Raw genomic sequence first — 24,191 nt, forward strand, 5'->3', positions numbered from 1 at the left:
ACTCAGTTTTTGAGCAATAAAAATCCATCCTTCTCACTTGTGAGTCAGAAATATCTGCCAAGCATCGGTTCAGGTCTGATTTCCTGATTCCAGAACTCATGACTCTGTGGAATGTGTTTTGTGATATTAAATGGTTTTGGGGTGCTGGGGATCAGGACACCTGATGACTCAGGTTTTAATCTTTAAATTGTGTAAGTTTGTCTTAATGCTGAGTTTCAGTTGTATAGTACTGGTGTCATGAGGTATTTCTGAGTTACCTTTTTTCTTTCTCTCTTATTGCTTTATAAGTCAAGATCTTGGAACATATCCCAGTTATTACACAACTCAGGGGCACCCTGCCTCTTTCTAGAATGCTGGTATGACAGGTGACTAATGTTATGCCTGGTTAGGTATTATATTTCTTCATTGAAAAGATTTTAACAGAGAATACTAGGAAAAGTGGAAGCTAATGTATGGAACTTTTCCTCCCTGTGATCTCTGTGAGGTCATTCTCTAAAGTTTCTCATATGTTTGGGGCTTTGTGCTGTTTCTCCTACATAGGACACCCCTGCTTCTTTGCTATATATTACACAAGTCCATGAAACAGTCGGTTCATCACCAAACCAATCCTTTCTTTTTCTTATATTGAAATTCCTCTGTGAAATTAGTAATACACCTACAATAATTATTGTACCATATATTCTAAAAGTTGATTGAGCCAGAAAATTATATAGGCTATTTCTGCTTTTCTTTATATATTTTTCCTCCTAGAAATGATTGTGCTATAAATTAATTAGTAAATAAATCAGTCTGGAAATACACTGAAAGTTAATATTTTATTTGACTCAATGTACAATTTTTAAATATTTACAGTATCTTTTTATTTATTTATTTTTTGTCGGTCATGGGGCTTGAACTCTGGGCTTGGTCGCTGTCCCTATGCTCTTCAGCTCAAGGCGAACACTCTACCACTTGAGCCACAGTGCTGTTTCCCATTTTGTAGTGGTTTTTATTGGAGATAAGAGTTGCAATATCTAGTATATGTCTGAGTCAAGCAGAAAAGGTCAGATAAGTTGATGTTAGGGAAATGAACCCGAAGATATGTATTCAAATGTTTTTTTTCTTTCATGTGATTGTTTCTAACACATTTATAAGATTATTTCTTTGTTGCTTTGTATGTCCCTCTCTTACAGTATAACCCCTGCTTTCACTATATTTGATGTCAGTATAATTTGTGGAGGGGAGGGGAAAAAAACAAATCGTTTAAATAGGGATACAGGTGGACCTATTGCAATAATGAGATGTACAAGTCGTACGTCGAAAATGAACTTTACAAATTTGGTGGGGGGGCGGGAGGAGGATTAGGTGGGGGTGCAAAGGGAGAATGGGAAGGGATGGGAAGGGGAAACAAAGCAGGAGGCTACAATGCTTGATAAGAAATGTACTCATTATCTTGCCCATGTAATTGTAACCCCTCTGTACAGTATTTTCACAATTAAAAAAAAGAAAGAAAAAAAAGAAAGAGTCTCACAGACTTTCCTGCCCAGGTTGGCTTTGAACTGTGATCCTCACATATCAGCTGCTTGAGGATTACAGGCATGAGCCACCAGCACCTGGCTATCTCCTTATTTTCTTGGTGATCATATATTAATACTACCGTAATACTCCCCTAATGTGTCTACAGATAAAGAAGGAATTAAACCTTAGCCACCAAAAATATTTTAAAGCATATAGGGTTAAAAAATGGACAAAGATTCAGAAATACAAATTTGACATGTTTTGTGCCAAAATCCCTTCTGTACATGTATGAGAATATAATGAAGCCCACAGTTATGTGAAACATAGAGATAACTAAATAAATCTATACCATGAGCATGTAGAGACGTGTACATTTCCTACTCTAAACTAAGAACTATAGTTTATAACTTCCTTTCCTTGCATCCTACTACCCTTTCCTATTTTTCTTATTGAAAAGAAAAGGTTTGAAAAAAACAAAACAGAAACAAACAAAAGAATGAAAAAAAAAAGAATGTTTGCTGTGGCATTTCCCAGTTTTCAGCCATTAACACCAATTAGTAACTCTTCATGCAAATGGCGTGTATGGGTTTTAAATTTCTGATACTCATACTTAAATAAGAGGAAGGGATTGGAAAGGTGCTCAGTGGAAGAGTGCTTGCCTTGCATGAATGAGGCCCTAGGTTCAATTCCTCAGTACCACATACATAGAAAAAGCTGAAAGTAACATTGTGGCTCAAGTGGTAGAGTGCTAGCCTTGAGCTGAAGAGCTGAGGGACAGCGCTCAGGCCCAGAGTTCAAGCCCCACAACCAACAAAAAATAAAGTGGAAATATTTTTAATCTTCTATGATAATTTCAATAATTTTGGTGATGAGTGTCAATGAATATAAGATTGATCCACGCTTTTAACACATTGGTACAATCAATGATAAATAATTCCACATTTTAACGTTCCATAATCATTAAAAAATTCAGTGTTGAAGGAAATTTTCCTATAAGAGGAAAGAGAACCAAAAATTCATTGACTTCATCAATGCTGCATCATTACAAAAATCTTGTACCACTTGTATTGCATCCCAAAGTAATGAATGAAAGGGGTCCTTAAAACCACCTCTACAGTCACTTTATTAGTATTGACTTTACTTTCACAATTATAAATACGTATGCATTTGTTGCAAATGTATGCCTAGGGGAGTTTATCCCTTGTGTCTCCTTATGTCCTTTAGTCCATAAAAGCTTCTCTGTTTTGAAGGTTCATGGGAGAGACTGGGTGTTTCCACAAGGATTTACTTTTTCACTATAAATAGCAGAGAAGGAAGAGGAGTCAGCATGGAGGACCAACTTAACATTTCAAAAATATTGTAAATCTCAGCACAAATAATAATTCGTACTAGCAGATATTCTTTTCCAAAATTAAGGTAGAATATTTGATGTTTACATTGACTAATAATCTGTAAATGGAGAAGTTCTGTAATATGTCTGCTTGTGTTTCTTTTTAAGGGTAAGACATTCAGGGGAAACTGAATAATAATTTGAAAGTCTATCAATATTCCTCTGACAGTTTTAATGCATTCTTCAATTTCTTCTTTTGTGGCAGAACACAAAATTCTTAACAACTGACATCTTTGATGGGTGACAATGTTATTAGTTTATTAGTGAGTTTGTTCTTGTCCAAACCATTTAAGCCAAGGAAAGGTCTGTGCTGTGAATTTACAAGATTTTTTTTTCCTGAAGCATAATTTACATGAAGTCATTTTGCTTTGGTTGAATAAAGTGAGGAGATTAGCAACATTACACTATTGACCAGATGAAGAATCTCAGAGAATGAATTGTTTACTCTAGAAACAAAGAGATTCACAGAGCATCTGAGATGGATGGATACTATTGTAGGGATGCAAATTTATTGAAATCAGTACATACTGGTGATAGAAGAAGATTTCAACACAATCACACTTTGCTACCATATCCAGAGGGTCAGAGTATCTGTAGTGTTCTGATGGTGGGATCAAAGAGCAGGCAGTGGTCAGTGGTTTAAGGATCTTATTACATTCTTTAATATGTCATGGAAAATGAGCACATTTACAAAATGTTTCTTCTATGCTAAGAGATATCTCTAAATGTGTGTCTAGTATTTTTAGGAATAAGTGAAGTTTTTCTATAATATTATTAAGAATATATTTCTGTATTTAGATGTGAAACATTTCTGCCTCAATCTATTATTTTTCCCTGTATTTTCAGAGACTGTATTGTGACCTTGGAGAAACAGGCTATGGGAAAGCATCAGAACTGTCTTTGAAAGATCGTTTTCTGTACCCATGAAGATAACTTCCAGTTAAACTGTACATATTAATCATATCATACATGAAATGTCAGCAGTGAGACTGGGATATTACTGATACATTATATGTAATACAGAAATAAAATTTAATAATCTTCAGTAGTGTGGAAATTAGAGACTGTGCAATAGAAAATAATCTTGATTAACTTCTTAAGTGTATAATATTTATAAAAGTGTTGGGCATAAAAGATGCTTTAATTGCATAATATATCATTAGCAGTGTAGTGATATGTTTCAAAGAAGTTTAAAGGGAAGCCAAGTGGATGGAAAGTGTTGGTATAGTTGTACAGTGTTTGCACAATAAGACCCGGTTACTGAGTTTAAACCTCAGAACAGCCTAAATAAACAGATTCATATATATATATATATATATATATATAAAATAATGAGGTGAACCATATCATAAATTTGCTATGACTATGTTTAAGCCAAAGTATAGCTAACAACAAAATTTAAAAAACACTTTCAAAGATGTATTATACTCTAGATGATTCGATAATTTAAATTTCTTCTGTGGATTGTAGAACTCATCTTGACTTCATGGAAAAACAGAATGTCACAGAGTTTGTTTTCACAGGACTGTTTGAAAGTAAGAAAACAGAACTACTACTCTTTTTCTTGTTCCTGCTTTGCTATGTAGCAGTGTTAATGGGAAACAGCATCATCTTACTCACGATCTGCTGCAGCCATCTCCTGGAACAGCCAATGTACTACTTCCTCTGCCACCTTTCCCTCATGGACCTCTGCTCTACTTCCATTGTAGTTCCCCAGCTAACCAGAAACTTGGCTGCCACAAGAAGAGACATTTCCTTCAACAACTGCATGACGCAGCTCTTCACTTACCACTGGTTGGCAGGTGTGGAAATTTTTATCTTGGTGTGCATGGCTTTTGACCGTTATGTGGCCATTGTCAAACCACTGCATTACATGATGATCATGAACCGGAAGAGGTGTCACATGCTGATTGCCATGGCCTGGGGACTCGGTTTTTGGCATTCTATTGCTTTGTTGCTCATGGTTCTCAGTTTGCCTTTCTGTGGTCCTAATGTGATCGACCACTACATGTGTGATATTAAACCTCTTTTGAAACTTGTTTGCAAAGATATTCGTGTTGTTAGTATCTTAGTGATTGCTAATTCTGGGACAGTAACAGTTGCCATATTTACTGTGCTCTTAGCTTCCTATGTCCTCATTTTATATAACCTAAGGACAAGATCCTCTGCAGGACGTCGCAAAGCTCTCTCCACCTGTAGCTCCCATATAATGGTTGTATTTCTGTTTTTTGTGCCATGTACTTATATTTATATCCTCCCTGCAGGTGGTAAAAATAAGGATAAGGAAATCTCTATGTTTTACACTGTGATTGCCCCCATGCTAAATCCCCTCATCTATACTCTGAGGAACAAGGAGATGAAAATTGCTATGGGGAAGGTCTGGTGGCGCATGTCACATTCACAATTAAGATAAAGAAAGTTCCCTTTATTACACTCTCGCCCCGTGTTTCTAGGATCGTTTTAAATAGAGATATCACAGAAAAGAAATATAGAAGCACTCTGTTTTAATTGTTATTGCAATGGTGACATGCAGAGGGGTGGTTCCATAAGGCAGGTGGTGAGTCCGTTTCTCTTTGGACATTGTTGCCTCTTTCCTCATTTTCTTCCTGTTTTTTTTTCTCCCACCCTCCTTCCCCACAATTGTGTAGTTAATTTTCAGCGTAGTACTTAGTGAGTATCACTGCTTTCTTTTTGTTAGTCGTTTGTCCTATCATTGCTGTGTTCTGTGTTAACCTCTCCTCAACACATTAACTTACATTGAAGACAAAAGTTACAGAAAGCAAAAATGGTGACCAATGAGAAATATAAGGAGAAAAACATCATGAATTCTCGTGTTTCCATTTCTGGGTGTTCATGTCAATAAACATCATTTATATGATCGTATAAGCATAGCTAATGAGCCTTCCTGATCCTCTCTGAAGAATATCCTCCTTTGTTCTATGTGAATATCTAGGGTCTTGTAAAATTTTTTCATGTCCTGATGAAAGCTCCCAGCACAACCACGCTCATTGCAAAATTGCTTACCATAACCAGGATATAAAATCAACCCAGATGCCTCTCAGCAGTTGAATGGATCAAGAAAATGTGGTGAATATACACAATGGAATTCTATGCTTCCATCAGAAAGAATGATACTGTGCCATCTGTAAGGAAATGGAAAGACTTGGAAAAAATATATATTAAGCCAGACCAAGGAGAGAAACATAGGTTGAATGATTTTCCTCATTTGGGCTAACTAAAAGTGCCTCTAAATCTTCAAGCAAACATACTGCATAGTAATAGACAAAAAAAAAATAGGTGCACTCTTTCTGGATTTTTACATGGTATGGGCTATAATGTTATAAGTCTATATGTTATAAGTTATAATGTTATAAGTCTAACGCAGGATCCTGTTATATAGATTGAAATCTGTGTGTAAAATGGGTCAAACATTCCAGAGTTAAATGAGGTATTTAAGGAGTACAGAGAATTTTCTTCTAGACCACTTCTATCTGCTTGTTATTCTACCTCTGTTTTAAAACACTGTGGTTAAGGGATAGAGGAAATGGTTTCAATCACCAGCACCAAAATGGAAAACAAACAAACATGACTAATAAGGCATACCATCTTGCAAAGGCTCTCCAGAAATACATAAAGTCCATTTTCTAAGCAACAAAAACCTTCCTTCTGAGTTGTTAATCAAAATTTTCTAAAAATCTGTCTAGGTCTGATATGCTGATTTCAGAAGTTATTACTCTGAAGAATATATTCTATAATTATAAAAGATTTTGCAAAGCTGGGGACCAGAGCAATGGTTGACTCAGTTTTTAATCTCTAAATTGTATAATTTGATTTACTTTTGAGTTTCATATTTATAATAACAATGAAAGGTGTCAATTAGTTCCTTCCTTCCTTCCACCTTTCTTTCCTTCCTTTCCTCCTCCTTCCCTCCCTTTTCTCCTTTCCTCCTTCCCATTTTGAAAGACAGGATCTTCAAATAGATCCTAGTTATCATCCTATCATAATTATCCTCCCTCTACCTCTTAAATGCTGGCATTACAAGTGCCACATTCATGCTTGACTAGATATTATATTTCTTCTTTGCAGATGATGTCTCTGGAAAATGTATGGCCTTTAACAGAAAATACTTGGAAAGAAATGGAAGCTAATGTATGAAAGTTTTCCTTCTGTGTTTCTCTTGACTAGGTCATTCTCTAAAGTTTCTCATGTTTGGAGCTTTGTTTGCGTGGTCTCTCTTACATAGGATGTCTCTGCTTCTGCTTGAGAGTACATTAATCATAGATTTGCATAAACCTAGTAGAATATTCTTCAGGAATATTTCAAGTTCTCATTAAGGAGCCAATTCTTTCCTGTAATATTGCAATTCCTCTGTGTAATTAGTAATACAAGTCCAGTAATTCTTGTGACTTATCTCCTATAAGTTGACTGAGCCAGAAAATGATTGGCTATTTCTGTTTTTCTTTATGTGTTTTTTCTCCTAGAAATGACTGTGCTACAAATTAATTAGTAAATAAACCATTCTGGAAATACATTGAAAGGAATTATTTTATTTTACTCTATGTATTATTTTCAAATGTCTAGATTATCTCCTTATGTTACAATTAATCATATGTTATTATTATCATCATCTTCCCCAAATTAAAATATCTATATGTATCTATTGATAATGAAGGACTCCAGTTTATATTTAGCCACTCAAACTATTTTAAAGCATATAGGGTTAAGAAAAATAGGCAAAGATTCAGTAATAAAAATATAAAGTTTTATGCTAAAGCACATTCCATACATGTATGAAATTATAATAATGAAGCCCATAGTATGTGAAACATGAAAATAAATAAATAAATCTATAGTATAAATCTGTAGAGTCATAGGAATATTTCTCATTGTATACTGAGAACTTTAGTTTACATAACTTCTGCTCTTTGCATCCTATTACACTTTCCTATGTTCCCTCTCAAAAAGACTTGGTGTAACAAAACAAAGCAGAACAAAAACATACCAATGAGTTGACAAAAGACTATTGAGCTCTAAGTATATGTTGGACATAAGGCCCTTGTCTGATGAATAGCTGGTGAAGATTTTCTCCCATTTTCTAGGCTTTCTATTTGTCTTGCTAGCTATGTCTTTTTACCAAGCAGAAGCGCTTCAGTTTAATGCATTTTGGGGGGGGAGTTGGGTTTTGGGGCCTGAACTCTGGGCCTGGGCGCTGTCCCTCAGCTCTTCAGCTCAAGGCTAGCGCTCTACCACTTGAGCCACAGCGCCACTTCCAGATTTTTCTTTTTGCTTATGTGGTGCTGAGGAATCGAACCCAAGGGCCTCATGCATGCAAGGCAAGCGCTCTACCACTGAGTTGACTTCCCAGCCCCTGATACAATCTTATGCATTCAGCCTTTCTTCTATTTGTTGTGATTCTGGATCTTTATTTCCAACAACCAATCAATAAATGGCCTAAAGACCTAAGGAGAGACTTCTTACAGGAAGAAAAAAGAATGGCTAATAGACACATAAGGAGAAACAAAGGAGGAGGCAACAATGCTTGATAAGAATTGTACTCATTACCTTGCCCAAGTAATTGTAACCCCTATGTACGGTATTTTCACAATTAAAAAAATATATATAATAAAAAAGAAGTGTTCACCATCTCTAGCCATAAAAGAAAGCACAATTCAAGACAATATTGAGATTTCATCTAACTCCAGTTAGAAAGGCATTATTAAGAAAAATAATAATGACATCTGGGTTGAATAAGCCAAGCCCAAATAAACATAGGTCCCATGGTTTCCCTTATTTGCAATATCTAGTATATATATGAGTCAAGCGGAAAAGGTCAGATAATGTGATGTTAGGAAAATGAACCCTTAAATATGTATTTTAATGTTTTTTTTCTTTCATGCATGTGTTTCTAACGCATTTATAAGATTATTTCTTTGTTGCTTTGTATGTCCCTCTCCCACAGTATAACCCCTGCTTTCTCTATATTTGATGTCAGTATAACTTGTGGAGGAGATGGGAAAAAACAAGTCGTTTAAGGATACAGGTGGACCTGTTGCAACAATGAGAAGTACAAGTTGTCATGTCGAAAACGAGCTTTACAACGTCGGCGGGGGGGTGGGGTGGGGTGGGGGGGGGTGGGGGGATAATTGGGTAGGGGGGGAAGGGGGAGGCTGGGAAGGGATGTGAAGGGTAAACAAAGGAGGAGGCTGCAATGCTTGGTAAGAAATGTATGCATTATCCTGCCCATGTAATTGTAACCCCTCTGTACAGTATGTTCACAAATAAAATAAAATTAAATTAAAAAAAGAAAAATAATAATAACAAATGCTGGTACTGATGAGGCCAAAAAGGAACCCTGTTAGACTGTTGGTGGGAATGTAAACTTGTTCAACCACTCTGGAAAGCAGTATGGAGGTTCCTTAAAAGACTAAACAAAGAGCTTCCTTAAGACCCAGCAATTCAACTCCTGGGCATTTATCCAATGAGCCACAAAACAGGCCAAACTAAAGTCATCAGCATAAGTGTATTTATTGTAGCATTGTTTATCATAATCAAGAAATAGAATCAACCTAGATGTCCCTCAGTGGATGAATGGATCAAGAAAATGTGATACACACACACACACACACACACACACAAACACACACACAAACACACACACACAATAGAATTCTACTCATCCATCATAAGTAATGATATTGTACCATTTGTAAGAAAATGGAAAGAGTTGGAAAATATTATATTAAGTGAAGTAAGCCAGAACCAAAGAAACATAGGCTTCATGATTTACCTCATGTGGTAAAAAGAATGTATCTATAAATTCACAAGTAAACACACTGAATGACCAAAACAAGCAAATAATACCAGGACATGGTAAATTATCTAGGACCCTAGCCATTAACATACAGAAGACAGAGGAAGTTATGTATAGGAGTAGTGGGCAAAGGCTCAGTAACTATGGACATAAAATAGCATTCTATGAGATGAACTCCAAAAAAGGAAAGAAGACACACTCTTTAGTTGCCATTATTGCTGTTTTCATTCTCTCTTCCCTTTGTATTTTTATTTTGTTTGTATTTGAGAGGATAAAGGAGGGCACATAAAAGATGGAACAAGGACAAACAAATACCATAGCAATACCAGACACTAAGTGAAAAATGAACTGGCTATCTGATGGGTGGGCATGGGAGGGAAGGATTGGGAGACAGCATCTGAAGGGGAAAATGGTTCAAAAAGCATTGTTTTGATGGTTCCTGATTCAAGAAACTCTAACCCCCCATATGTCAACTACACAGAAACAATTAAAAAAAAGAATATTGATTGTGGCATTTGTTGATTTCCAGTTCTTTACACAAAATTATATTTATGCCTTTTAAATTTCTAATAGTCATAGTTAAGTAGGGAATACTTTCAAGCCTTTGTGATAATTACAGTAATTTTTTATGATTGGTACCAATGAGTACAGAATTGATACCAGCTATTCATACAATAAATGGCAAACAATTCCACATTTTTAACGTATTTCATAATCATCAGAAAATCCAGTGTTGATGGAAATTTTTCTAGTAGAGGAAAAGGAAAGAAAAGATTCACATATTTCATTAATGCTGTATCATTACAAAAGTCTCTCATCAAAGGGAATAATGAAAAAGGGTCTTAAAATCAACATGAATGGCCCCTTGTTGGTACTGGCTCTAATTTCACAATTATAAATACACATGCAGTTGTTGCAAATGTATGCCTATGGGAGTTTCTCCCTTGTGACTCCTTTAGTTCAAAGTATTTTCAGCAGACCATCCATAAAAGCTACTATTGTTTGAAGGTTCATAGGAGAGAGTGGGTACTGTCACATCTATTTAATATTTAATGATATAAATTGCAGAAAAGTAACAGGAGCCAGCACGAATGGCCAACTTGACATTCCAAAAATATTGTAAAAGCCTGGCAGAAATAACAGTTCAGATTAGCATATATCCTTTTCCTTAAATTGGGGTAAAACTGTTGGAGTTCTGATTTACTAATAATTAAGTAAAATTTGAAGTTAGGCAATATTTCTGCTTATGTTTGTTTTTAAGAGTCTTTCAGGATAAACTGAATGTTAATCTGAAAGTCTGTCAATATTACTCTGAAGGTTTTTAATGTAGTCTGAAGTTACTCTCATCCTGTGGCAGAACACAATATTCTTAACAACTGACACTTTCAGTGGATGACAGTGTTAGTATATTTTTTAAGAGTCTTTGCCTCTCCAAAAAAATTTAGCCAGGGGTAGGATTATTGTGCAGACTTGACAAGACTTTTTCCTCAAGGCTAATTTATATGACATAATTTTGCTTTGGGGTGAAAAGAGAGGAGATGAGCGACATTACTGGCCAGTTGAAGAAGTACCTCAGTGAGAATGAATAATCAGCTCTAGGAACAAAGAAATTCACCGAACTTATGAGATGGGTGTTCATCTTCACCTCCTTAAACAAGGATCTGCCTAGAACATAATTTGCTTCTTGCCCTGCTTCTATTGAGAGGATGATGTTGATATGAGGTGATGATTCCAACAAACTCACTGTTTGCTTCCATACCCACAGTGCCAGAATGGCTACAGTATTCTGACACTGCATGAAAAAAAACAAGTAGTATCCTAAGAATCACATTAAGTACTTCAATGTTTCCTAGCAATTGAATACATATACAAAATGTTTCTAATATGGGCAGGGTTATCTGAAAGTATGCTATTTGAGTAATATGGTATAGTTTTCCTACAATAAAAAATATTATATTTCCTCATTTAGATGCCCAGCATTGCTGCCACATTTTTTTTTAACTTTCTGGAGACAGTTGTCTTGACCTTGGACAAAGAAGCCATGAAGAAGCATTGGAACACGCTTCCACAGACAAGTCACCTTCTGTGCCATGAAGATCCCTGCAAGGCGTAAAAAGTACATAATAATTCTCAGATGTGAGATGTCAGTAGTGGAATTGGATATTACCTTATTATAGATATATCACACAAATATACAAGTAAAATTCCATAATTTAATGTAGCATAGAATATGGAGATTGTGTACTAGAAAATAATTCCATGACAAGTAGGAAGCTCTTGGAATTCTACTTGTTTATAACTAATGTGTTTTAGTAACTTCAGTTGTATAAATGGATTTCAAATACTAATTTATGTCTTCTACTTTGGGAGAAATTAATTAGCCTCTCCTATTTCATTATTTCTACCGCACAACTCAAGTAGGTATCTATGACAAGTTTATGAAAATTAAAAGCATGTAAAATGTTTATGAAATTTTGGGGCAGCAAATCTACTTTAATGACACAACAAATCATTAGAAGTATAGTGATATGCTTCATATCAAAGAGGTTGATATGACGTTGGGAAGTGTTGCTCAAGTTGTACAGTACAGAAAGGCAGAGTATGTGAGATTAACCCTCCGAACAGCCTGAATAAATAGACAGATTGATATATAAATCAATAATAAGGTGAACTATGTCATAAATTTGCTATGACTTTTTAAATCAAAGTATATAACATTGCAGAATTTATAGAAGTCTTTCAAGGTTATATTATATTCTGGAGGACATCAGGTAAATTAGGTTTCTGATGTGTATTATAGAACTCATCTTGACTCCATGGAAAAACAGAATGTCACAGAGTTTGTTTTCACAGGACTGTTTGAAAGTGAGCAAACAGAGCTACTGCTCTTTTTCTTGTTCCTGCTTTGCTATGTGGCTGTCTTAATGGGAAATGGCATCATCTTACTGACGATCTGCTGCAGCCATCTCCTGGAACAGCCAATGTACTACTTCCTCTGCCACCTGTCCCTCATGGACCTCTGCTCTATATCGGTTGTAGTTCCCCAGCTAATCAGAAACATGGCTGCCACAAGAAAAGACATTTCCTATAACAACTGCATGACGCAGCTCTTCACTTACCACTGGCTAGTAGGTGTGGAAACTTTTATCTTGGTGTGCATGGCTTTTGACCGTTATGTGGCCATTGTCAAACCACTGCATTACATGATGATCATGAACCGGAAGAGGTGTCACATGCTGATCATCGTGGCCTGGGGACTAGGATTTTGGCATTCTATTGCTTTGTTGCTCATGGTTCTTAGTTTGCCTTTCTGTGGTCCTAATGTGATCCAACACTACATGTGTGATATTAAACCTCTTTTGAAACTTGTTTGCAAAGATATCCGTATTTCTAGTATCTTAGTGATTGCTAATTCTGGGACAGTAATAGTTGTCATATTTACTGTGCTCTTAGCTTCATATATACTCATTTTATGTAATCTCAGGATGAGATCCTCCGCAGGACGTCACAAAGCTCTCTCCACCTGTAGCTCTCACATAATGGTTGTGGTTCTGTTTTTTGTGCCCTGTATTTACATCTATATCCTCCCTGCAGGTGGTAAAAATAAGGATAAGGAAATCTCTGTGTTTTACACCGTGATTGCACCCATGCTAAACCCTCTCATTTATACTCTGAGGAACAAGGAGATGAAAATTGCTATGGGGAAGGTCTGGTGGCGAATGTCACAGTCCAAATTAAAGTAAAAAGAGAAAAGTCCTTCATTATGCTCTCAGCCTGTGTTCCCAAGATAGTTCTAATTTAAAGTACCTGAAACAAGAAATGTAGGAGAACTCTTGCTGGATTTTGACAAATGTTGTAGGATAGTGTCTCTGGTTATAATTCTGAAGCAAGACCCCTTGTTATACAGATTGAAATCTGTGCATAAAATGGCTCAAATATTCTAGAATTAAATAGGTTATTTTAAGAAATAATAAGGATTTTCTTCTAGAGCATATGCATCTTTTGGAAATCTACCTCCCTTTTAAAAACCATGGATCAAGTGTAGATAAAATAGTTCCAATTGCACCAAAGTGAAAAGCAAAAAAAGACTATGAAGAAGGCCTGTCTTCCATCATGCAAGGCATCTCTTCAAAAAATTACATTAAAGTCAATTTTCTCAGCAATAAAATCCATTCTTCTCTTTTTTTTTCAGTCAGAAATTTCTATGAATCTCTAGGTCTTATTTGTTGATTTCAGTACTCACTACTCTGCTGAATATCTTGGGTGATAATAAAATATTGTGGGGTGCTGGGAACTAGGTCCAATGTTAACTCAATTTTCAATCTCTAATTGTGCAATTTGTTCTAATTCTGAGTTTTATTTGTATAATATCAGTGAAAGGAGGTTATTATTTATTTTTTACTTGCTTCCCTCCTTTCTTCCTTCCTTCCTTCCCTCCTTCCTTCCCTCCTTCCTTCCTTCCCTCCTTCCTTCTTTCCCTCTTCTCTCTCTTGCTTTCTTGATTTTTCTCTTCTCTTTCTCTTATTTTCTCTTCTTGCTCCATAAAACGGGATCTTGAAATAGACCCTGGTTATCATACAATTCAGGATCATCCTGTCTCTTCCTGTTGAATGCTGGTATTTCAATTAACGGCATCCATGCTTGCCTATATATTATTTTTCTTCAATGCAAAAGACTGCTCTGGCAAACATATGGAACATTTTTAACAGAGAATACTGGGAAAGAACTGGAAGCTAATGTATGGAACTTTTCCGTGTTTCTCTCTGCTAGGTCATTCTCTAAAGTTTCTCACATTTGGAGCTTTGTTTGTGCTGTCTTCCCTACACGGAATGTCCTTGCTTCTGTGCTTCCCAGCACAGGAGTCAATGAACAGAACCAATCCCTTCTTCTTCTTATATTGCAATTCCCTGTGCAATTAGTAATGCACCTACAGTAATTCTTGTGACTTATCCTACAAATTGACTGAGCCAGAAAATTATATGGTCTATTTCTGTTCTTCTTTATATGTCTTTTTCTCCTAGACATGATTTGCTTCAAATTAATTAATAAATAAACCATTTTGGAAATGCACTGAAAGTTATTATTTTATTTGACTCAATGTGATATTTTCAAATACCTACATTATCTCCTTATTTTATTGTTGATCATATATTAATACTATAATATGCCCCTAATTAAAATTAGTGTAGTTTTAGGTGTCTCCAGGTAATGAAGGAATCCAACCTACAATTAGCCAACCAAATTATTTTAAGGCATATAGGAATTAAGAAAAATTAAGGCAATGATTCAGAAATACAAATTTGACATGTTTTGTGGCAAACTACCTTCTATACATGTATGAAAGCACAATAATGAAGCCCACAGTTATGTGAAACATAGAAAAAATAAATAAGTCAATAGTATGACCCTGTGGAGTCTTATGAATATTTCCCAGTGTAAACTAAGAACTATGGTTTATATAACTCCTCCTCTATGTATCCTCCTACACATTCCTATGTTTCTTATTGAAAAGACTGGGTGTGACAAAACAAAGCAAAACAGAAACAGACAAAGGAGTGGGAAAAAGACTATTTGTTGTGGCATTTCCCAATTTTCAGCCATTAATACAAGTCAACAACAATTCATACAAAGTGGTATTTTGGGTTTTAAATTTCTCATAGTCATACTGAAAGAGGAAATATTTTCAATCCTTCTTGATATTTTCAATAATTTTATTGATTAGTATCAGTGAATACAGAATTGATGCATGTTATTAATTGGTACAATGAATGATAATAATCCACATTTTAACACATTATGTATTCATCAAAAAATTCAATGTTGAAGGAAATTTTCCTAGTAGAGGAAAGAGAAATCAAAAAAGTCATTGAATTCATCAATGCTGCATCCATCATTACAAAATCTTGCATTTCTTGTATCATATCCCAAAGAGATAAATGGAAGAGGGCCTTAAAATCATCTCGAGTGATCCCTTTATTGGTATTGGCTTTACTTTCATAATTATGGTCATAATTATGGATGCATATGCATTTGCTGCAAATGTATTCCTATGGGAGTTGATCCCTTGTGTCTCCTTATGTCCTTTAGTTCAAAACAGTTTCAGCAAAACATTCATAAAAGCTTCTCTGGTTTGAAGGTTCATGGGAGAGACTGGGTGTTTCCCAAAGTATGTACTCTTTCATCATAAATAGCAGAAAAGGAAGAGGAGTCAGCATGGAGGATCAACTTGACATTTCAAAAATATTGTAAATCTTGGCAGGAATAGTAATTCATATTAGCATATATTCTTTCCCACAAATTGAGGTAAAAGTTTTCGAAATGCACATTGGCTAATAATCTATAAATGTGGAAGTTCTGTAATATTTCTGCTTATGTTTCTTTTTCAGCGAAGTCACTCAGGGAAAATAAAGATAATTTGAAAGTCTATAAATATTCTGACAGTTTTTAATGTGTCTTGAATTGTGGCAGAACACAATTTTTTTTTAACAATTGACACTTACAATGGTGAACAATGTTAGTGTGTATTTATGAATCTGTTCTTCTCCAAACCATTTAAGCGAGGAAAGGCCTGTGCTGTGGACTTACATGATGTTTTCTCTGAAGCACAAATTACATGAAGTCATTTTGCTTTGAGTGAATAAAGCGAGGAGATTAGCAACATTACATCATTGACTAGATGAAGGTGCTCAGAGAATGAATTGTTCACTCTAGAAACAAAGAGATTCACAGAGTCTCTGAGATGGGTGCTCATTTTCCTCTCCTTAAACAAGGATCTGCGTAGAACTCAGTTTGTTTCTTGTCCTGACAGTACCGTGAGGATCCAAATTTAAGAAAATCAATAGATGTTGGTGATAGAAGATGATTTCATCACAATCACTCTTTGCTATCATATCCACAGGGTCAGAGTATCTACAGTGTTCTGATGGTGGGATTAAAGAAGCAGGCAGTGGTGTAAGAATCTTATTACATTCTTTAATATGTCAGGACAAAGGAAAACATCTACAAAATGTTTCTATTCCAGGAGATATCTCAAAATTTGCTACTAGCATTTTTAGGAATAAGTGAAGTTTTCTATAATAATATTAAGAACTATAGTTCCTTATAGATGTGCCTCAATTTTTTAAAATATACTTTCAGAGACTTCAGTGTCACCTTGGGAAACAAGCTATGGAGAAGCTTCAGGACACTCTTGCAAAGATCAGTTTCTGTGCCATGAAGCTAACTGCAAGTGTAAAAGAGAACATGTTCATTCTATCAAACATAAGATGTCAGTAGTGAGAGTGGGTTATTATTGATACATTATATGTAATACAGGAATACAATTAATAATTTTATGTAGTATGGAACTTGGAGATAGTGCAATGGAAAATAGTCCCTATTAAGTTGCAGTGTAGGAGACAGATGGAATTCTAAGTGTTTAAAAATAATGTGGAATAACAATTAGGCTGTATAATAGCTACAAATTTACATCATACAAAATTTATATTCTCCATTTTGGAAGAAATTAGTTGACCTGTCATATTTCATTATTTCTTTTCTATAATTTATGAGAATTAAAAGCATGCAAAATACTTATGAAAGTTTTTGGCACGAAATCTGTTTTTATCACATGATCCCTTATTAGAAGTACTGTGATGTGTTTCAAACCAAACATCTTTAACGATTACCTTTGTATGGATGGGAAGTGTTGCTCAAGTTGTTCAGTGCTTGTGCAGAAAGACCCAGTATGTGAGCATAACCATCAGCAGACCCTAAACAAATAGACAGATTGATCCATAATTAAATAATAATGTGAAACATCATCAATTTGCTATGACTTGTTTAATCAAAGTATATAATACTATAAAATTTAAACAAGGTTATCAATGTTGTATTATATTCTGGATGACTTCAGATAAATTCGATTCCTGATATGTAGTATAGAACTTATTTTGACATCATGGAAAAACAGAATGTCACAGAGTTTGTTTTCACAGGACTGTTTGAAAGTAAGCAAACAGAACTACTGCTCTTTTTCTTGTTCCTGCTTTGCTATGTGGCAGTGTTAATGGGAAACAGCATCATCTTACTGACGATCTGCTGCAGCCATCTCCTGGAACAGCCAATGTACTACTTCCTCTGCCACCTCTCCTTCATGGACCTCTGCTCTACCTCTGTTGTAGTTCTCCAGCTAATCAGAAACATGGCTGCCACAAGAAAAGACATTTCCTACAACAACTGCATGACGCAGCTCTTCACTTACCACTGGTTGGCAGGTGTGGAAACTTTTATCTTGGTGTGCATGGCTTTTGACCATTATGTGGCCATTGTCAAACCACTGCATTACATGATAATCATGAACCGGAAGAGGTGTCACATGCTGATCATCGTGGCCTGGGGACTCGGTTTTTGGCATTCTATTGCTATGTTGCTCATGGTCCTCAGTTTGCCTTTCTGTGGCCCTAATGTGATTGATCATTACATGTGTGATATTAAACCCCTTTTAAAACTGGTTTGCAAAGATATCTGTATTTCTAGTATCTTAGTGATTGCTAACTCTGGGACTGTAGCAATTGCCATATTTTCTGTGCTCTTAGCTTCATATATACTCATTTTATATAATCTCAGGATGATATCCTCCGCAGGACATCACAAAGCTCTCTCCACCTGTAGCTCTCACATAATGGTTGTAGTTCTGTTCTTTGTGCCATGTGTTTATAGCTATATCTTCCCTGCAGGTGCTAAAAATAAGGATAATGAAATCTCTGTGTTTTACACTGTGATTGCCCCCATGCTAAATCCTCTCATCTATACTCTGAGGAACAAAGAGATGAAAATTGCTATGGGGAAGGTCTGGCGGCAAATATCACATTCATGATTAAGATAAAGAAGGAGTTCTTTATTACGCTCTCACCCTGTGTTGCCAGGATGGTTTTAAGTAGAGATATCATAGAAAAGAAACATAGAAGCATTATGTTTTAATTGTTATTGCAATGGTGATGTACAAAGGGGTTACAGTTACATAAGTCAGGTGGTGAGTCCGTTTGTCTTTGGACAGTGTCACCTCTTTCCTCATTTCTCCCTGTTTTTCTCTCCCTACTCTCCTTCTGCACAAATTGTATAATTAGTTTTCAACATAGTATCTAGTGAGTTTCACTGATGCCATTGTTCACCCTTTGTCCTACCATTTCTGTGCTCTGCCTTATCCTCTCCAAAACACATTAACTTACATTCAAGACAAAAGTTACAGAAAGCAAAAACCGTGCCCAAGGATAAAAATAGGAAGAACAATAACATGAAATTTCTTGTTTCCATTTCTTGGTGTTCATGTCAATAAACTTCATTTTATACGATCAGAGGTCCACAGCTGATGAGCCTTTCTGATCATCTCCTAAGAATATCCTCTTTTGTTCTCACTGTGTGAATGTCTAGGGTCTTGTATAATTTATCATGTGCAGACTAAAGCTCCTAGCACAACCATGTTCATGGCAATAATGTTTACCATATCCAGGCTATGGAATCAACCTGGATGCTTCTCAACAGATGAATGGATCAAGATGTGCTTTATATACACAATGGAATTCTATGCTTCCATCAGAAGAATGACATCTCCCCGTTTGTAAGGAAATGGAAAGACGGAAAAATTATATTAAACAAATTAAGCCAGACCAAGGAGAGAAACATAAGTTGCATGGTTTCAAAAGTGCATATAAATCAACAAGTAAACACACTACATAGTAAAAGACAAAAAACAGCTGCACCCTTTCTGGATTTTGCCCAACGTTATGGGCTAAATATCTAATGTTATAAGTCTGAATCAGGGTCCTGTTATATAGGTTGAAATTTTGAGGTGCTGGGGACAAGGGCAACTGATAACTGAGTTTTTCTCTCTAAATTGTGAAAGTATGTTCTAATTCTGTATTTCATTTATATAACATCAATGAAAGGAGGTATCAATGAGTTCCTTCATTCCTTCCTTCCTTCCTTCCTTCTTTCCTTCCTTCCTTCCTTCTTTCCTTCCTTCCTTCGTTTCTTCCTTCCTTCCTTCCTTCCTTCCTTCCTTCCTTCCTTCCTTCCTTCCTTCCTTCCTTCTTTCCTTCCTTCCTTCCTTCCTTCCTTCCTTCCTTCCTTCCTTCCTTCCTTTCTTCCTTCCTTCCTTCCTTCCTTCCTTCCTTCCTTCCTTCCTTCCTTCCTTCCTTCCTTCCTTCCTTCCTTCCTTCTTTCCTTCCTTCCTTCCTTCCCTCCATCCCTCTCACTCTCTCTACTCATTTTATAGGCAAGATCTTGGAATAGACCCAGGTTATCATAAAACTCAACATTATTATGCTTTGTCCTCTTGCTGGCATTGCAGGTGACCACATTCACATTGCAAAATATTGCTCTGGCAAAAATGTATGACCATTTAGTGGAGAACACTTGGGAGTAAACAGAAGGTGATGTGGGGAACTTTTCCTCCTGTGTTTCTCTCTGCTATGTCATTCTCTGAAGTTTCTCCCATGTTTGGGACTTTGTTCTGTCTCTCAAACACAGGATGTTTCTGCTTCTGTGCTTCAAAGTACATAAATCACATTTTTGCAAATACTTATTGGAATATTCTTCAGGAATATTTTGAATTCTCATCAAAGAACCAATTCTTTCTTCTTATAATGAAATTCCTCCATTTAATTAGTCATACAACTACAGAATCCAAGTGAACTGAGTCAGAAAATGATACATGCTATTTCTGTTTTTTTCTTTTTTTTTAACCTGTTTTGACTGTGCTACAGATTACTTAGTAAATAAACAATTCTCGAAATGCACTGAAAAGTATTATTTTATTTGATTCTATGTATTCTTTCTTTTTCTTTTTTGTGGGTCATGGGGCTTGAACTCTTCAGCTCAAGGCTAGGGCTCTACCACTTTTCCTACAGTGCAACTTCCGGTGTCTGGTGGTTAATTGGACATAAGAGTCTCACAGACTTTTCTTCCCTGGATGGCTTTGAACTGCAAGCCTCAGATCTCAGCATCCTGAGTATCTAGGATTACCGTTGTGAGCCACCAGCACCTGGCTCTATGTACTATTTTCAAATGTCAAGATTATCTCCTTTCATTATTATTGATAATACACTAATATTATCATAATCCTCCCCCATATCAAAATATCTTTGTGTCTACTGATAAGGAATCCAACTTACATTTAGCCACCCAACCTATTTTAAAATGTATGACTATTTATTAGGAAAATCTCCCAATTTCTAGCTTTTTACACAAAATGGTATTCATGCCTTTTAAATTTCTAATAGTCATAATTAAATAGGCACTAATTTCAATCCTTTGTGATAACTGCAGTAATTTTGATGAGTACAAAATGGGTACTAGCTATCAGCACATTGGTAGAATCAATGATAAACACTCCACATTTTTAACACATTCCATAATCATGAGAAAATTCAATGTTGAAGGCAGTTTTCCTAGTAAAGAAAATGAAAAGATTCACTCATTTCATCAATGCTCTAACATTACGAAAGACTTGCATCACCTGTATCATATCCTAAACAGATTATGAAAAGGGTCTTAAAATCAACTCGAAGGGCCCTGTTGGTACTGACTTTACTTTCACAATTATAAATACAGATGCAGTTGGTGCAAATGTATGCCTATGGGAGTTTCTCCCTTGTGACCCCTTATGTCCTTTAGTTTAAAATGTTTTCAGTGGGCCATCCATAAAAGCTTCAATTGTTTGAAGGTTCATGGGAGAGACTGGGTGCTTCCACACCAGTTTAATGTTCCATGATGAAAATTGCAAAAAAGGAACAGGAACCAGCATGAATGACCAACTTGACATTCCAAAAATATGCTAAGAGCCTGGCAGAAATACCAATTGGAATTAGCATATGAAGTAGCATATAACCTTTTACCTAAATTGAGGTAAAATTGTTGGAGTCAAATTTCCTAATAATACATAAATTTGAAGTTCTGTAACATTTCTGCTTGTTTGTTTTTTAAGAGTAACAATTTGAGGAGACACCAAACGTTAATTTGAAAGTCTACCAATAATACTCTGAAGGTTTTTAATGTAGTCTTCAATTTCCTCTCTTGTAGTGGAAGACAGTATTCTTAACAACTGACCTCTTTCATGCGTGAAGTGTTAGTATATAGTTTGAAGAGTCAGTACCTCTCCAAATCCTTTTGGGCAGGGATATGACTATTCTGTGGACTTGACAAGACTTTTCTCTCAAGCATAATTTACATGATATAATTTTGCTTTGGAAAGATGAGTGACATGACTCCAATGACCTCAATGACAATGAATATTCATCTCTAGGAACAAAGAGATTGATGCCATTGACCAGATGAAAAAGCTCAGAGAATGAAGTGTTCACTTTAGAAACAAAGAGATTCACAAAACAACTGAGGTAGGTGCTCTTCTTCACCTCTTTCAACACAGATCTGTCTAGAACATAATTTGTTTCTTGCCTTGTTTGTATTGAAAGGATGCAACTTTATGCAAATCATTATGGTGTTGATAAGAAGTGATGATTCCAACAAAATCACTGTTTGATTCTACACCCACAGCATCAGTATGGCTGCAATATTCTGACACTGTATAAAAAGAAGCAAGTAGAAGCTTAAGAATCACATTAAGTACTTCAATATTTCCTAGGAACTGAATACATCTACAAAAACCTAATATTGGTGGAATTATCTGGAAGCATGCTATTAGCACTTTTTATGGTAAAGATTTCCTATATTAAAAATACTGTATTTGCACCTTTAGATGCCCAAGATTGCTGTCACATTTTTTTAAACTTCCTGGAGACAGATGTACTGACCTTGGACAAAGAAGTCTTGAAGAAGCATCAGAACATGCTTCCAAAGACCAGTCACTTTCTGCCCCATGAAGATCCCTGCAAGTTATAAAAAGTATATAATTCTATCATACATAAGATGTCACTACTGAGATTGGGATATTGTATTATTATAGATACATTATGCACAATATAGAAATAAAATGTAGTATGGCATGTGGAGTGGAAAATAATCCCTATTAAGTTGAAGAGTAGGAAGCTTTTGGGATTCTACTTGTTTATAAATAATGTTGCACAGTAAACTTGGTTGTCTAAATGGGTTTCAGATACAAGTTTGTATCTTCTAGCTTGGGATAAATTAATTAGCCTCTCCTATTTCATTATTTCTACCACATAAAGTTGTCTATGACAACTTTATGAAAATTCAAAGTATCTAAAATCTTGGTGAAAGTTTTGGGCACCAAATCTGCTTTAATGACACGATAAATTGTTAGAGGTATAGTGATGTGTTTCATATCAGAGAAGTTGATATGAAGGTGGGAAATGTTGCTCAAGTTTTATAGTGCTTGTGCAAGAAGACCCAATATATAAGTCAATAATTAGGTGAACCGTGTCATAAGTTTGCTATGACTTCTTAAATCAAAGTATACAACAACACAAAATTTTAAGAAGGCTTTCAAGGTTGTATTATATTCTGGATGACTTCAGATAAATTAGATTTCGTCTGTGTATTGTAGAACTCATCTTGATGTCATGGGAAAACAAAATGTCACAGAGTTTGTTTTCACAGGACTGTTTGAAAGTGAGCAAACAGAACTACTGCTCTTTTTCTTGTTCCTGCTTTGCTATGTGGCAGTGTTAATGGGAAACAGCATCATCTTACTCACGATCTGCTGCAGCCATCTCCTGGAACAGCCAATGTACTACTTCCTCTGCCACTTGTCCCTCATGGACCTCTGCTCTACTTCCGTTGTAGTACCCCAGTTAATCAGGAACTTGGCTGTCACAAGAAGAGATATTTCCTACAACATTTGCATGACGCAGCTCTTCACTTACCACTGGATGGCAGGTGTGGAAATATTCATCTTGGTGGGCATGGCTTTTGATCGTTATGTGGCTATTGTCAAGCCGCTGCATTACATGATGATCATGAACCGGAAGAGGTGTCACATGCTGATCGCCATGGCTTGGGGACTCGGTTTTTGGCATTCTATTGCTCTACTGGCCCTAGGCCTCAGTTTGCCTTTCTGTGGTCCTAATGTAATTGACTACTACATGTGTGATATCAAGCCCCTTTTGAAACTGGCTTGCAATGATATCCATATTTCTAGTATCTTAGTGATTGCTAATTCTGGGACAGTAGCTCTTTCCATATTTTCTGTGCTCTTAGCTTCATATGTCCTCATTCTATATAACCTCAGGACAAGATCATCAGCAGGACGTCGCAAAGCTCTCTCCACCTGTAGCTCTCACATGATGGTTGTATGTCTATTTTTTGTCCCCTGTTCTTATGTCTATATCCTACCTGCAGGTGCTAAAAATATGGATAAGGAAATCTCTGTGTTTTACACTGTGATTGCCCCCATGCTAAACCCTCTCATCTATACTCTGAGGAACAAGGAGATGAAAATTGCAATGGGGAAGGTCTGGGGACGAATATCACATTCAAGATTAAAGTAAATAAGGAGTAAAATTTATTATGCACTCAGCTTGTGTTTCTAAGACA

At 35.9% G+C, this 24,191-nt stretch overlaps 4 protein-coding genes across 4 annotated transcripts; all 4 read left to right on the forward strand.

Moving 5' to 3' along the window:
• The first annotated feature begins 4,373 nt into the window (after positions 1 to 4,373).
• Positions 4,374 to 5,300, forward strand: LOC122105382 (olfactory receptor 4P4-like). The gene has a single exon (XM_042676641.1). It carries the CDS (start codon positions 4,374 to 4,376, stop codon positions 5,298 to 5,300), a length of 927 nt encoding a protein of 308 aa, XP_042532575.1.
• A 7,214-nt stretch (positions 5,301 to 12,514) lies between these two features.
• On the forward strand, positions 12,515 to 13,441 carry LOC122105381 (olfactory receptor 4P4-like). Its single transcript, XM_042676640.1, has one exon. It carries the CDS (start codon positions 12,515 to 12,517, stop codon positions 13,439 to 13,441), a length of 927 nt encoding a protein of 308 aa, XP_042532574.1.
• Positions 13,442 to 17,637: 4,196 nt separating this feature from the next.
• On the forward strand, positions 17,638 to 18,555 carry LOC122105384 (olfactory receptor 4P4-like). Its single transcript, XM_042676643.1, has one exon. It carries the CDS (start codon positions 17,638 to 17,640, stop codon positions 18,553 to 18,555), a length of 918 nt encoding a protein of 305 aa, XP_042532577.1.
• A 4,663-nt stretch (positions 18,556 to 23,218) lies between these two features.
• LOC122105378 (olfactory receptor 4P4-like) lies at positions 23,219 to 24,145 on the forward strand. The gene has a single exon (XM_042676637.1). The coding sequence runs from the start codon at positions 23,219 to 23,221 to the stop codon at positions 24,143 to 24,145; it is 927 nt and encodes a 308-aa protein (XP_042532571.1).
• Positions 24,146 to 24,191: the final 46 nt, after the last annotated feature.

This window comes from Dipodomys spectabilis, unplaced genomic scaffold (genome assembly GCF_019054845.1).
Source record: "Dipodomys spectabilis isolate Male_0828 unplaced genomic scaffold, ASM1905484v1 ptg000030l, whole genome shotgun sequence".
NCBI classification, from domain to species: Eukaryota; Metazoa; Chordata; class Mammalia; order Rodentia; family Heteromyidae; genus Dipodomys; species Dipodomys spectabilis.

Excerpts from the sequence above, each read along its gene's own strand:
- LOC122105381 (XM_042676640.1), top strand. The coding sequence starts at position 12,515 with ATGGAAAAACAGAATGTCACAGAGTTTGTTTTCACAGGACTGTTTGAA.
- LOC122105382 (XM_042676641.1), top strand. The coding sequence starts at position 4,374 with ATGGAAAAACAGAATGTCACAGAGTTTGTTTTCACAGGACTGTTTGAA.
- LOC122105384 (XM_042676643.1), top strand. The coding sequence starts at position 17,638 with ATGGAAAAACAGAATGTCACAGAGTTTGTTTTCACAGGACTGTTTGAA.
- LOC122105378 (XM_042676637.1), top strand. The coding sequence starts at position 23,219 with ATGGGAAAACAAAATGTCACAGAGTTTGTTTTCACAGGACTGTTTGAA.